Here is a 14,163-nt window from a genome sequence, read left to right on the forward strand (position 1 = left end):
TTTTTTAGGATAAAGTCTTTGTAAAGGAATAACAGGGTTAACTTCATTACAGACCAGTCTTCATACTATCCTCCACAGGCCTGTTGTTTTACTCCCTCTGCCTGGAAGCACCAGCCAAAATCTCATCCACTCTCCTCTTTCATGAATTTTCCGTGACTGTTGTGGCCCATATTAACTTTGAACTCACAGTTAATATGTATTTTGTTACCTAACACTTCATTATATACTATCTTTAAAACACTTTAAACGGGAACTTCCCTGGTGACACAGTGGTTAAGAATCCACCTGCCAATGCAGGGGACACAGGTTCAAGCCCTGGTCTGGGAAGATCCCACAAGCCACAGAGCAACTAAGCCCACATGCCACAGCTACTGAGCCCACATGCCACAACTACTGAAGCCTGAGCGCCTAGAGCCCATGCTCCACAACAAGAGAAGCCACTGCGATAAGGAGCCCGCACACCGCAACGAAGAGTAGCCCCCGCTCCCCGCAACTAGAGAAAGCCCGTGCACGGCAACGAAGACCCAATGCAGCCAAAAATAAATAAATAAAATAGATACAACATTAAAGAAATAAAAAATGTTTTTAAAACATTGAGCAAAGGACTTGAATAAACATTTTTCCAAAGAAGACATACAAATGACCAACAGGTACATGAAAAGGTGCTCAATATCAATAATCATCAAAGAAATACAAATCAAACCATAATGAGATTATCACCTCACACCCGTTAGAATGGCTGTTATCAAAAAGACAAGACATAAAAAAAAAAAAAAGACAAGACATAACAAATGCTGATGAGGATATGGAAAAAAAAGGAACGCCTGTATTGTGCTGGTGGAAATGTAAATTGGTACAGCCACTTTGGAAAACAGTATGGAGGTTCCTCAAAATCTTGAAAATAGAACTACTATATCCAGCAATCCCACTCCTGGTATTTATCCAAAGGAAATGATATCTCTATCCCAGAGAGATATCTGCACTTCTATGTTCTCTGCAGCACTATTTACAACAAGCAAAACACTGAAACAAGTGTCCACTGACAGATGAATGGATAAAGAAAACATGATATTTTATATATATATATATATATATATATACATACATATACATATAATGGAATAGTATTTAACCATAAAAAGGAGGAAATCTTGTCATCTGCAACAACATGGATGAACACTGAGGGCATTATGCTAAGAGAAACAAGTCAAACATAAAAAGACAAATATGTACGATCTCCCTTGTATGTTATAATCTTTAAAAAGCTGAACTCATGGAAATAGAGAGTAGATTGGTTGTTGCCAGGGGCAAGGGATGGGGGGGAATAGGTGAAAGTGGTCAAATGGTACAAACTTTCAGTTATAGGGTGAATAAGTTCTGGGGATCTAATTACAGAATGGTGACTATAGTTAACAATGCTGTATTATATACTTGAAAGCTGTTAAATGAGTAGATCTTAAAAGTTCTTACCACAAAGAAAAAAAACAAAACATAGCTATGTGAGGTGATGGATGTGTTAACCAACCTTATTGTGATAACACTTTTGCAATATATACATATATCAAATCAGCACATTGTACACCTTAAACATATATGTTATATGGCAATTGAATCTCAATAACACGGGGTGGGGGTAGATTTTTCTCTTTATCACTGGTTTTCAACCATTTAATCATGATGTGGCTTGGTATGATTTTGTATTTATCCTACTTGTGGTCTGTTGGATCTGTGAATTTATAGTTTTTATCATTTTTTAAAACTTTTAACCATTATTTCTTCAAATGTTTCCTCTGTCCCTCTCCCCTTGTCCCAGGACTCCAACTATATGTATAATATACCACTTATGATTATCCCACAAGTCACCGAGACCCTGTTTAATTTTTTAGCCTTTTATTTTCCCTGTGCTTTAGTTTGCATGGTTTCTATTGCTAGGTCTTCAAGTTCACTGATCTGTTCTTCTGCATTGTCTAATATGTTGTTAAGCCCAGCCAGTGAATTGTTCATTTTCTGAATATTCTATTTTCCATCTCTATAAGTTTCACCTAGTTTTTTTCATATCTATTTCTCTCCTCATTATGTTAACTTTTTCCCTTAAATCACTGAGCATAGTTACAGTAGCTTTTTAAACATAATTTTGTGCTAATTCATCATCTCTGTTATTTCTGGGTCTGTTTATATTGACTTTGCTCCTACTGATTTTTTTACTTCTTTGCATGCCTAGTAATTTTTAATTGGATGTTGAACAATGTGAATATTATACTGTTGAGTGTCTAGATTGTATTGTATTCCTTTAAAGGATGTTCAATTTTGTTTGGAAGTTATGTGTAGATCAGTACCACCTCCACATACCATCATATTGGGGAATTGACCCTCAACATTGGAATTTTGGACACAAGCATTCAGTTCCTAGCAGAAGGGAAGAAAAAACTGAGTTCATTGTAGCCATGTGCTATTTTGGTTTTATCCTTCTTCTTCCTCTGCCTGAAACCTGAAGCTCTATGCCAGTTTTTATCAATCTTTCCATTCCCCAATCCTACTAACAACTACACATGAATGCATACACACACACACACACACACACACACACACACATTGCGTGCATACACAGCCAAGTCACAGCAATTGCTCTTTTTAAACTAGAGTGACCACCTACATCATGGCTTTCTTAATTTATGATCCTTTAATTTGTGATCCTAATGAAAGCCAGCCAGTCAGTCACTTTCAAAAACCTAATATGCCTAATGAGAATTAAAATCAGGTGCAAATCTCATGTTCACAACAGGTTTGCCACCAGGACATAGGTCTCGTGAAAGCCATCGCTAAATCTAAGCCAAAATGGGAAAGGAAAATATTCATATCAACACCATCATTGGGACTTCCCTCGTGGCGCAGTGGTTAAGAATCCACCTGCCAGTGCAGGGGACACAGGTTCAAGCCCTGGCCCGGGAAGATGCCACATGCCGCAGAGCAACTAAGCCCAAGAGTTACAACTACTAAGCCTGCGCTCTAGAGCCTGCGTGCCACAACTACTGAGCCCACGTGCCACAACTACTGAAGCCCACATGCCTAGAGCCCGTGCTCTGCAACAAGAGAAGCCACTGCAATGAGAAGCCCGCGCACCAAAACGAAGAGTAGCCCCCGCGCACAGCATTGAAGACCCAACGCAGCCAAAAATAAAAATAAATAATAAAATTTTTAAAAAAAGAAAAGCTTAATGAGGGGGAAAAAGTACAAAAGATAGGAGGCCTGTTCCCTGCCTCTAGAAATGTACCATCTAAAAGGAAAAATAGGACCAATTCCCATGAAAAGGCAATAAAAACACACAGAAATATCAGAAATAAGTGCAAACTAATATAAGCAGACCTCAGTTAGCTTTAGTGGTAAGGAAATGCTCTTTTCCCAAGCACAAAAACCTATTCACATAACATTAAAATTTATTTCAGTTATCTACTGCCAGACAACAAAGTACTCCAAAATTCAGTGGCTTAAAACCACAATCATTTTACTTGCTTGTATTTTGCAACTTGGGCAGAGCTAAGCAGAGAAAACAGCCTATCTCTGCTCCACATAGAGTCACCCAAAGTAACTACAGTAGAGGCTGAAGAATCCACTTCCATGATGGCCTTCTTCACATGTCTGGAGAGCTGGTGGTGACTGTTGGCTGGGAGCTCAACAGGAGCTGTTAGCCAAGGCCTCAGTGCTCCTCCGTGTGGTTAGGTTGGGCTTTTCACAGCATGGAAGTCTGAGAAGTCAAACTTCCAACACAGTGGCATCTCCCTGAATGCAAAAGTATTGTCTTCTTAAGGCATAGGCCTAAAATGAATTCTAAGGATTAAAGCAAGTCATAGGCCAGCCCAGATTCAAGAGGAGGGAACTATCAGGGGTGCAAAACTGAGAGAAATGATTCATTTGGGGCCACCAAAGTAACAGTCTACCATATGATAGGTTGTTTGGTTTTTGTTTTTTTTGCCAAGTGTTCTGTAGCTGTATATTTGTCATTACTTCTAACTGTATTGATTTTTCAAAGTAATCTTTAAAAAGCTTGTTTACAATGGTGTCCAATATATATGATTAATAGGTCATACTCCTAATTACCACTAAATCTGTATTATATTTCTTTGCCTTCTGTTTTTACCATTCCTGTCCGATACATTTATAACCAGCCCAAACTAGCAGTGATTGAAATCGTTTCAAGCTATTGTATCTTTCCCAAACTATACTTTGCTATTTCAAAAGCATTCTGTAGTTTGAGTCTTCGTAGGGGTTCAAACATACTCAACTCCCACCTTTATTACTTCTTTTTTCTTTGGAGGAGGGGAACTTCACCTCATGTATCTCTAGAAATGCTATCAGTTTCAAGAACCCAAGCAACAGAGACCTACCAGTCTAGACAAAAAAGACCTTCAATTATCTTACACAACAAAATCTGGAGATAGGTGTTTCCAAGCCTGCTGCAGCAGCTCGATGACATCATCAAGTATTCAGGGGTTTTCTATCTTTCCATACAACCATCTTCAGCATGTTAGCTTTTTTTTTTTAACTTCTTATTTTATATTGGAGTATAGTTGATTAACAATATTTTTAGTTTCGGGTGTACAGCAAAGTGATTCAGTTATACATATACATTATACATGTATCTATTCTTTTTCAAATTCTTTTCCTATTTAGGCTGTTACATAATACTGAGCAGAATTCCCTGTGCTATACAAGTAGGTCTTTGTTGGTTATCCATTTTAAATATAGCAGTGCGTACACGTCAATCTCAAACTCCCTAATGATCCATCTTTCATCTTTAAAGATTTGTCCCCTCAATGTCACAAGATGCTCCTCAACCAACCCCTAAGGAAAGGGAAGGGGAAAGATGGAGCCTCCTCTTGAAGCTTTGTCTTTTTATCTGGAAGGAAAATATTTCCTAGAAGCTGCCTTCCCTCAATTCCTGTCAAACTCCAGACCACTCTCAAATTTCACTGGATCTGCGATTACAGTATTATCTAGCAACAAGAATCGAACATCACTGGCCAGGACAACCCCACACCAAGGACAGCCAAGGTCGTCTAGAGGGTACCTTTTAGTTTAACAAGTCGCAGGAGAATCACGGATTTTAAAGATAAAGAAAACTTCCCAAGTTTACGCTGCCACTAACGAACGCCGGTGGTGATAACACGGCTCTGAACTTCAATCTCCCGAAAACACTCTCTGCGCGATCTTGTTAAAGTGGCCCTTTGCAGCTTCTTACCCACTTCAAATATGGTCGTCAAGCTCCAGTCTCCTTTACCTCCTGAGCGTGGCGACAGCTCTGGCTTCATGCCCATTTCCAAAAGGGCCTCCTCCCGCGAGGCTGCGGTTCTGAGTGCGCAGACGCGAACGTAAGTCCTCTTCCTGGTAAGATGGCGCTGGGGTTGATGTGCGGACGCCGGGAGCTTCTGCGCCTGCTACGGCCCCAGCGTCAGGTAAGGATGCCCCGGAGCCGAGCGCCAGGATGCCACCCTATCCCTGTGACCCGAGCCAGGAATGACTCGTGCTGTGGGCATGAGAAGACGCTGATCTTCTCACCGGGACCTGCGTCTCGTGACCTCGGGTCACATGAGGACGCGGGAGGGTTCCGGTCCCGACTCCGCGGGTTCAGCAGCCTAGTATCGTGGTCTGTTCCTGGGACCAAGCGTCACTCCTTCTAAGGAAACCTCAGCCTCAACCTCTGGGCCCCGGGGTGGGTCTGCAGTAGCTAAGATGCAGGACTCACAGCTTGCAAGCCTGCAGGGTCGCAGTCTGAGCACGGGGAGTAGAATGTGCTCACCTGTGGTAGTTGGCTGCCTGTCTGGGCGAGGGGCGGGGGGGTGCGGGGGGAGACGGTGAGCATAATGAGCGACTTCACCCGGTAAAAGGATTCCATCTTCCTTTTACCCACTCAGTTCCACAGCGTCGCAGGGCCCTGCCAATGGCCCCGGAAAGCGCTGACAGCTGGGCTCCGGTTCCCAGCCGGCCGCTGCTGCGGGCACCCGCACTATGTCCTCCTCGCGGCCCCAGGCCCCCGGGGCCTCAGTACCTCTGCCATCTCTTTTGCAGAAGCCCAGGTAAGAGACGTTTCGTCCCTGCAGTGTTAGGAGTGGTGCTTCTTTCTGATTTGTTTTTATTTTGCTTTGACTAGGGGGAGGGGAATGTGGAGCAGAGTTTTTGTCCGCACTCCACCCAACTCGCGAAATGACAGCATCTCTGCTTGGGATAGATTTTCAAATCTGCGGGGAAATTATTGAGAGCACAGGAGGAAAGATTTACGTTATATACTAGGCGTTGTTTGCCAGAATGGTGGCAAGCCACTGATGGTGGTATGAGATGTGATTCTGTGTGTGTATTAGAAAAATTATAATTTGCATATCAACTGTGGACAAAGAATGTCACCTGCTATATTAGTAAACAAAGGATGTTGCGGCCTTCAGCCACCCCAGCCACCCCCAACCGTGCACCCTGAGGGAATTCAGGATGGAGAAACAAAACTGGCCCTAGACAGTTAAGGTACATATCAAAGGAATGATTTCAATAAGCCCAAAGTCTTGCGTCTTTCCATACTTAGAAAAGCACTAGGGCTTCCCTGGTGGCGCAGTGGTTGAGAGTCCGCCTGCCGATGCAAGGGACATGGGTTCGTGCCCTGGTCCGGGAAGATCCCACATGCCACGGAGCGGCTGGGCCCGTGAGCCGTGGCCGCTGAGCCTGCGCGTCCAGAGCCTGTACTCCGCAATGGGAGAGGCCACAGCGGTGAGAGGCCCGCGTACCGCAAAAAAAAAAAACCAAAAACAACAGGTGGTCAAACACCAAAAAATTACTGCTAATTAAACAAAAACCAGATGTCTCAAGTTAATGAATTTAGTCCTTTTTTTGTTGTTGTTGCGGTACGCGGGCTTGAGGAACTTGAGGAACTTGAGCCTTGGTACCAGCAGAGGCCTCTTGTACCCATGTGCCTCCTCAGAGAGTCCAGACAAATTTTGGTGAGTCTCTCCTGGTTCTTGGATCTCCCATTTATTGTTTGATGATCCTGAGTTTTATTTGGCAGTGGCTAACAGGCATCTGGCTGCGCAGTTGAAAGATACTGGGAGTTACTCAGTTGAGACACTCTGAGTGGTCTGGACTGGGTGACTAGCTGAGAAGCTGGCCTAACCTTTTTTCAGAAAGCTAGCCTCCAATTAACACCCTGCCAGGTTTCTGTGCTTATATTTACAAGTAGGTACTTAATTGGGAATTAAAGGAGACCTTGCCCTGAAAATGGCCAATATGGACTCTTTTTATTTTATATGCAGTTAAGCTAGAGAAAGCCAGCTTGATAAAACATCTTTTTGGTATTCTGACCTTACAAAGAAACAAAAGCCCTTCTAGGGAACTTGCGTTTTTCTGTCTTTGAAATGTAAACGTTTTACCTGATCTTCTTGCGTGTGTGTGTGTGTGTGTGTGTGTGTGTGTGTGTATGTGTGTGTTGTGTGTGTGAAGTTGGTCTCTGCCATCCGGAAAGTACATATATGGTGTACGTTTGGCAGCAAGTTGAGTAGACTGAGATTCTGAGCAGTCTTGTCTGACTGCGCCAGCTCTCAGGGACTTCAGTCATCTTAACCTTCGGTGCGTCAGCCTATATAACAAAGACCTTTAATTTCTTAGACTATTTTTTAGGAGTAAACTTTCTAGATCTGTGAAGGCTACATCCTTTGCACTCTCTTGTGGGGATGCTTCTTGCATCTTATCGGTTTGAGTTGTAATTAAAATACCACCTATCAATAGCCATTGGATCCTTTAAATTGGAAAAACTTCTAAATTTTTAGAGAGCTGTCATTGTAAACAGCTGTTTTATTGGTACCTATAAAAAATAAATTAGAAGGTGGATACACACACACACACAGTAGTTAACCTTAAAACTCCCTTTAATTTAAAAAAAAGGGTTTGGGAAACCTTATTTGTGGTCTCTGCTTCCCTTCAGAGGGTCTTACAGATGCAAAACATTGAAGATAATGTTAATGAGGCTGATTAACAGGGAGGTTAAAAAAAATGAAGGGAAAATCTAGAGTCTTCTTCCGAACAAGGTGGAAATTTTAAAGGAACTCATCCCAAATGGATAAAGAAATCTTTAGATGGCTATTAAGAAATGAGATAAATAAAACGGATGTTAATAGGGTTAAAACAAAAGGTTTTGATACAACACTACCTGAGGTTGGATGGACCAATGTTATTGGTCCCCAACATTAAAGGGCCCCAAACAAGTCCACTCTTATTTACTTATTCCAGTGTAATGTGTGTGTGTGGGTGTGTGTGTATATATACTTTTTCCCCCCTTCTAAAGGCTATAAGAAACTTACACTGCGATACCTGACCAGCAATTGCTTGGGGCCACAGGCCAATTGATCAAGTTAAAAGATTGACAAAAGAGCCTGAGTCCCTTGGCTCAACCTCTTACTGGGCACCCCAGAGCCTTTTATACAAAAATAGATTAAATGATTGGGATAAAAAGGAAGTTTCTGGACTCCTTTTAAGACCAGGGCTTGTTGATGGGATCCTAATGGAAACTAAAGTTAAAGATATAAAAAAAAAAAAGATATAGAAGTTGATAGACTTGAGATAAAAATATTTAAATGGACTTTATGTAAGAGGGTTACATCTCTTTTGCCTAATTATATTGTAGGATAGATATTATGTCTCACTGGGAAATGCTTCCCCAGCCTGGAATTATAAGACAGGGCATATAAATCTGCCCCTCAGACAATATTAATTAAGCATACTAAAGGAAACCAGTAGGGTTACCAAAGTCCGAACAAAACAAAGTAAAAACTGAGAGCTAATATTCCAGGGTTAATGAAAATAGTAATAGAGATTTGCTCTGGGTCTAACTGGTGCACTCAGAAAGGGGGCCTTTGTTGAATGCCTTGTCCAAACTTTTGAAGACATGATAAATTGAACCCTAAGAACTCTTCGTTTTCAGTTTAGTCGGAAATCTCAGTGGTATTAAAAAAACAAAGAAAATATAGTTGGGCAAATCAATCTTTTAGTATCATTTAGGCAACTAACCAGTTCTTTGGGGAATTAAAGGCAACTGTCTGTCTTGAAAATCTCTACAAATCAGAAATGTAAATTCAGCCCACAAAGACCTGAGCCTGAGCCTAAGCCTAATTAGCTCAATCAGGTAAAACCTGAAACCAAAGAGGAAGGGCCTTTTAAAATTCAAACCAGTGGAAAGGTTCCCTCACCCAAAATCCAGTTCATACCCTCCTTAGGGTTTATCAAGGAGAAATACAAATCTTTTTTTTTAAACATCTTTATTGGAGTATAATTGCTTTACAATGGTGTGTTAGTTTGTGCTTTATAGCAAAGTGAATCAGTTATACATACACATATGTTCCCATATCTCTTCCCTCTTGCATCTCCCTCCCTCTCACCCCCCCATCCCACCCCTCTAGGTGGTCACAAAGCACGGAGCTGATCTCCCTGTGCTATGCGGAGCTGATCTCCCTGTGCTATGCGGCTGCTTCCCACTAGCTAGCTATTTTACGTTTGGTAGTGTGTATATGTCCATGCCACTCTCTCACTTTGTCCCAGCTTACCCTTCCCCCTCCCCATATCCTCAAGTCCATTCTCTAGTAGGTCTGTGTCTTTATTCCTATCTTGCCCCTAGGTTCTTCATGACCTTTTTTTTTTTTCCCCTTAGATTCCATATATATGTGTTAGCATACGGTATTTGTTTTTTCTCTTTCTGACTGACTTCACTCTGTATGACAGACTCTGGGTCCATCCACCTCACTACAAATAACTCAATTTCGTTTCTTTTTATGGCTGAGTAATATCCCATTGTATATATGTGCCACATCTTCTTTATCCATTCATCTGTTGATGGACACTTAGGTTGCTTCCATGTCCTGGCTATTGTAAGTAGAGCTGCAGTGAACATTGTGGTACATGACTCTTTTTGAATTATGGTTTTCTCAGGGTATATGCCCAGCAGTGGGACTGTTGGGTTGTATGGTAGTTCTATTTTTAGTTTTTAAGGAACCTCCATACTGTTCTCTGTAGTGGCTGTATCAATTTATATTCCCACCAACAGTGCAAGAGGGTTCCCTTTTCTCCACACCCTCTCCAGCATTTATTGTTTGTAGATTTTTTGATGATAGCCACTCTGACAGGTGTGAGATGATATCTCATTGTAGTTTTGATTTGCATTTCTCTAATGATTAATGATGTTGAGCATTCTTTCATATGTTTGTTGGCAGTCTATATCTTCTTTGGAGAAATGTCTATTTAGGTCTTCAGCCCATTTTTGGATTGGCTTGTTTGTTTGTTTGTTCGATATTGAGCTGCTTGTAAATTTTGGAGATTAATCCTTTGTCAGTTGCTTCATTTGCAAATATTTTCTCCCATTCTGAGGGTTGTCTTTTGGTCTTGTTTATGGTTTCCTTTGCTGTGCAAAAGCTTTTAAGTTTCATTAGGTCCCATTTGTTTATTTTTGTTTTTATTTCCATTTCTCTAGGAGGTGGGTCAAAAAAGGTCTTGCTGTGATTTATGTCATAGAGAAATACAAATCTTAAGTCTTTTCCACAAATAGCAAAGCCTTAGTCTTCTGAGCAAATGAATTTAATTTATTCCAACTGTTACTTATAAACTAGTAAGTTTATATTGTAATACCTGATTCATAGCTAAGTTTTTTAAGTGAAACTGTGAGATCTCTAGTTTTGTCTGTTTACGTGTGTGTAGACATTATACATATGAGATGTCACTACCTCTGGGTATACACTAAACTTATAAAAGACCTCTATTTAATTGACTTAAAAGTAAGCGCTTACAAATTAAATATTTCTAAATATAAAGGAAACTGGCCGGAATGAATTTCACGTTCATGTGATCTAGGAAATATTCAATATTAAATTAATACCTGTTGTTAAAGCTAGTTTAAGCTTGCTGGTTTAATCAATATAGACATGTCTTTTATTGTACCTAGGTTTACTGAAGGTCAATAAGTTCATGTTATTTCTGTTGCAGAGTTAGTTGTCAGCAAGAAAAAAAATTAACTTGGTGATATTTTCATAAGTTATAAAACCCACAAGCCACGGGGTGCAGCAAAAAAAAAAAAAAGGTAAATGTGGTACGAGTTGTCAACTGAAAAGAAATACACAACCTAAGAGTTGAGAATTGTGTTTTATTTGGGGCATTACTGAGGGCTTAACTAGGATACAGCCTCTCAGCTCTGAGGGACTGTTCCAGAGAGGTAAGGGAGGAGCCAGGGTATATAGGAGTTTTGCAAAAAAAGCCAAAACAAAACAAGTAGTCAGAATCGAAAGATTACTCTTAATTAAAGAAAAACCAGATGTCTCAAGTTAATGAGTTTAGTACTTATCTATGTAACAAAAGATGCAAGAGTCTGGGCTTTTGCGGGGGCGGGGTGGGGAGTGCTTATTGAAATCATTCCTTTGATGTGCACCTTAACTATCTAGGGCCAGTATTCTGTTTTTCTCCATCCTGAATCCCCTCAGGTTGCACCCTTGCAGGTGGCTGCGGTGGCTGATGGCCCCAACATCCTTTGTTTACTGATATGACAGGCAACATTCTTTGTCCTCAGTGCCTCCTCTTGGTCATAAATTAGATCAATGTTTTTGAGAGACATTCCATGACCAATTTTGTCCCACATTGCTAGCAAGACACATTCCTAGATCAGGGGAAGATTCTGTTTATAGGCCAATGTGTTGATTTTTGGATTAGACCCTGTTCATAGTCTAAAATTCTCTGGATCACCTGTCTTACTCGTCTGTTAGGATCCAGGAAATGTTTTCCCTTATCTAGGTTGCACTATTACAGTTACATATATGGTCAACTGTCTCAAGACTTTTAGCCATGGTTACACATTGTTAATACAAGAGACAATCTTATAAAATAGACAGGAGGACTTCCCTGGTGGTCCAGTGGTTAAGACTCCGTGCTTCCAGTGCAGGGGACACGGGTTTGATCCTTGGTCGGGGAACTAAGATCCTGCATGCCACATGACACGGCCAAAAATAAAAATAAAATAGACAGGATATGCACTATAGCTAGTAACGTTAATCAGATCATAGTACAGCAAAGAGAAACACAAGGCATAAACAATTTGGAAACGAAGAGAACAAATTAAAATAATGATTAGTATAAATAGTTGTAATCTGGTCACAATAAACAATCAAGTCAGGACTTCCCTGGTGGCCCAGTGGTTAAGAATCTACCTGTCAAAAAAAAAAAAAAAAAAAAAAGAATCTACCTGTCAACGCAGGGGACATGGGTTTGAGCCCTGGTCCAGGAAGATCCCACATGCCGCGGAGCAACTAAGCTCATGTACCACAACTACTGGGCCTGCGCACTAGAACCCGTGAGCCACAACTGCTGAGCCCACGTGCCACAACTACTGAAGCCCACGCACCTAGAGCCTCCTCAATGAGAAGCCCGCGCACCACAACAAAGAGTAGCCCCCACTCGCCGCAACTAGAGAAAGCCCATGCACAGCAACGAAGACCCAATGCAGCCAAAAATAAATAAATTTATTTAAAAAAAAAAAAAACATCAAGTCCACAGGAGAGAGCCAGCTGGAGAAGCCAAATTCTGGATGGATCAGGTAGAAAGATAAATGTTTCATCTTTGTTTACAAATGTATATTTTATCAACTTGCTTTAGATCATAGCCTAAGAAGAAAGGTTTCCTGGAAAACAAAGATTAAAAGCCAGTATATTTCAGAAAATTATAAATGATATTTATCAGTTCATTCATTCCCATGTTTTTAATTAATTGCTGTTGATCTGGATGAAGTCATCACATTTTTCATTAGAGTTTTGTAATTTCTTACCCAAGTCAGTGGTATGATCTAAAAGTTATCAGAAACTTATATTTGTCAAAAAGTTCTTTTTATTTATTTATTTATTTATTTTGGCCACGCCGCATATCATATAGGATCTTAGTTCCCTGACCAGAGGTCGAAGCTGCGCCCCCTGCAGTGGAAGCACAGAGTCTTAACCACTGGACCACCAGGGAAGTCCCAGAAAGTTCTTCTTGAAGTTCTTCATTTTATAAAAGCTCCAGAGTAAAACAGTGGTTGTCTGTAAGCCACAAAAGACTTAAAATGGCATGGTTAAAGATCTGGTTACAATAGATAGCTAGTAGGAAGCAGCTGCATAGCACAAGGAGATCAGCTCGGTGCTTTGTGACCACCTAGAGGGGTGGGATAGGGAGGGTGGGAGGGAGGGAGATATGGGGATATATGTATATGTATAACTGATTCACTTTGTTATATAGCAGAAACTAACACACCATTGTAAAGCAATTATACTCCAATAAAGATGTTAAAAAGAAAAATATCTGATTACAATGTAATTGACAAGAAACTTGGATATTTCTGTGATGTACAGCATTTTAAGATAATAACTAGAATTATGACTGATAACATTATGCCAGGAATTTTAGGAATTCCATATAAATTTTGGAATAGCTATATTAATGACATTTACCCATACAATATAACCTGAGGTTTGTCTCCAATCAGTTGACAGTATTTCTCAAGTAATTTAAACTTACCAAATAAGCCAACGTTTAAATTTGTCTCTGAGATGCCTCAGGGTTTCTTTGAAGCATTGCAGAGTTAGCTGGAGGTTAAAATAACTTTAGTTAGAATTGTTACTTGTAAGCTTGTCAAAAATATCAAAAAGGTTTCAAAACACATGGTCGCATAGTATCATAGGTCACTGTGAAACAATACTTATTCACTTAACCAAAGTGACAAAAGATTTCAAAAACAAGTACAGATCATTTAAAGAGTATGAACCAGATTTTGAGTGAGGGAGCCTTTCTAGCAGTTTGAGTTTTAAAAGGCCTTTTTCTCTTTTTTCCTTGGTTTCAGATTTTACCTGATTGAGCTAATTAGGCTCAGCCTCAAGTCATTGTGAGCTGTATTTATATTTTTGATTTGTAGATTTGCAAGACAAAGACAGTTGCTTTTAATTCTCCAAAGAACTGGCTTGCCGCTTAAATGATATTAAAAGCTTGATTTGCCCAACTGTATTTTCTTTTATTTGCTTTTTTATATCACTGAGAAGATTTCCAACTAAACTGAAATTCATGAGTTCTATGTTCTAGAATTTTAGGGTTTAACTTAACCATGCCTTTAAAAGCTTGCATAAGACATTCAAC

General features: G+C 40.3%; 1 protein-coding gene and 1 long non-coding RNA gene across 5 annotated transcripts in view; one reads left to right on the forward strand and one right to left on the reverse strand.

Annotated features, from left to right (window-relative positions):
- LOC125963607 (uncharacterized) overlaps positions 1-5,219 on the reverse strand; it is a 38,954-nt gene extending 33,735 nt beyond the window's left edge. For all 3 annotated transcript variants that reach the window (XR_007475764.1, XR_007475763.1, XR_007475765.1), the window contains exon 1: positions 5,066-5,219. This is a non-coding gene — a long non-coding RNA (uncharacterized LOC125963607). The remainder of the gene's footprint in view (positions 1-5,065) is intronic.
- OXA1L (OXA1L mitochondrial inner membrane protein) overlaps positions 5,213-14,163 on the forward strand; it is a 33,668-nt gene continuing 24,717 nt past the window's right edge. Inside the window, exons 1-2 of one of the 2 annotated variants that reach the window (XM_004283199.4) lie at positions 5,213-5,450; positions 5,910-6,071. In XM_004283199.4, coding sequence (XP_004283247.1) covers positions 5,388-5,450; positions 5,910-6,071 — 225 coding nt within the window. In that variant the 5' untranslated portion in view covers positions 5,213-5,387. The remainder of the gene's footprint in view (positions 5,451-5,909; positions 6,072-14,163) is intronic. The other variant, XM_033411620.2, reaches the window with a different exon arrangement.

The sequence above is a fragment of the Orcinus orca genome, chromosome 2, assembly GCF_937001465.1.
Source record: "Orcinus orca chromosome 2, mOrcOrc1.1, whole genome shotgun sequence".
Lineage (NCBI taxonomy): Eukaryota > Metazoa > Chordata > Mammalia > Artiodactyla > Delphinidae > Orcinus > Orcinus orca.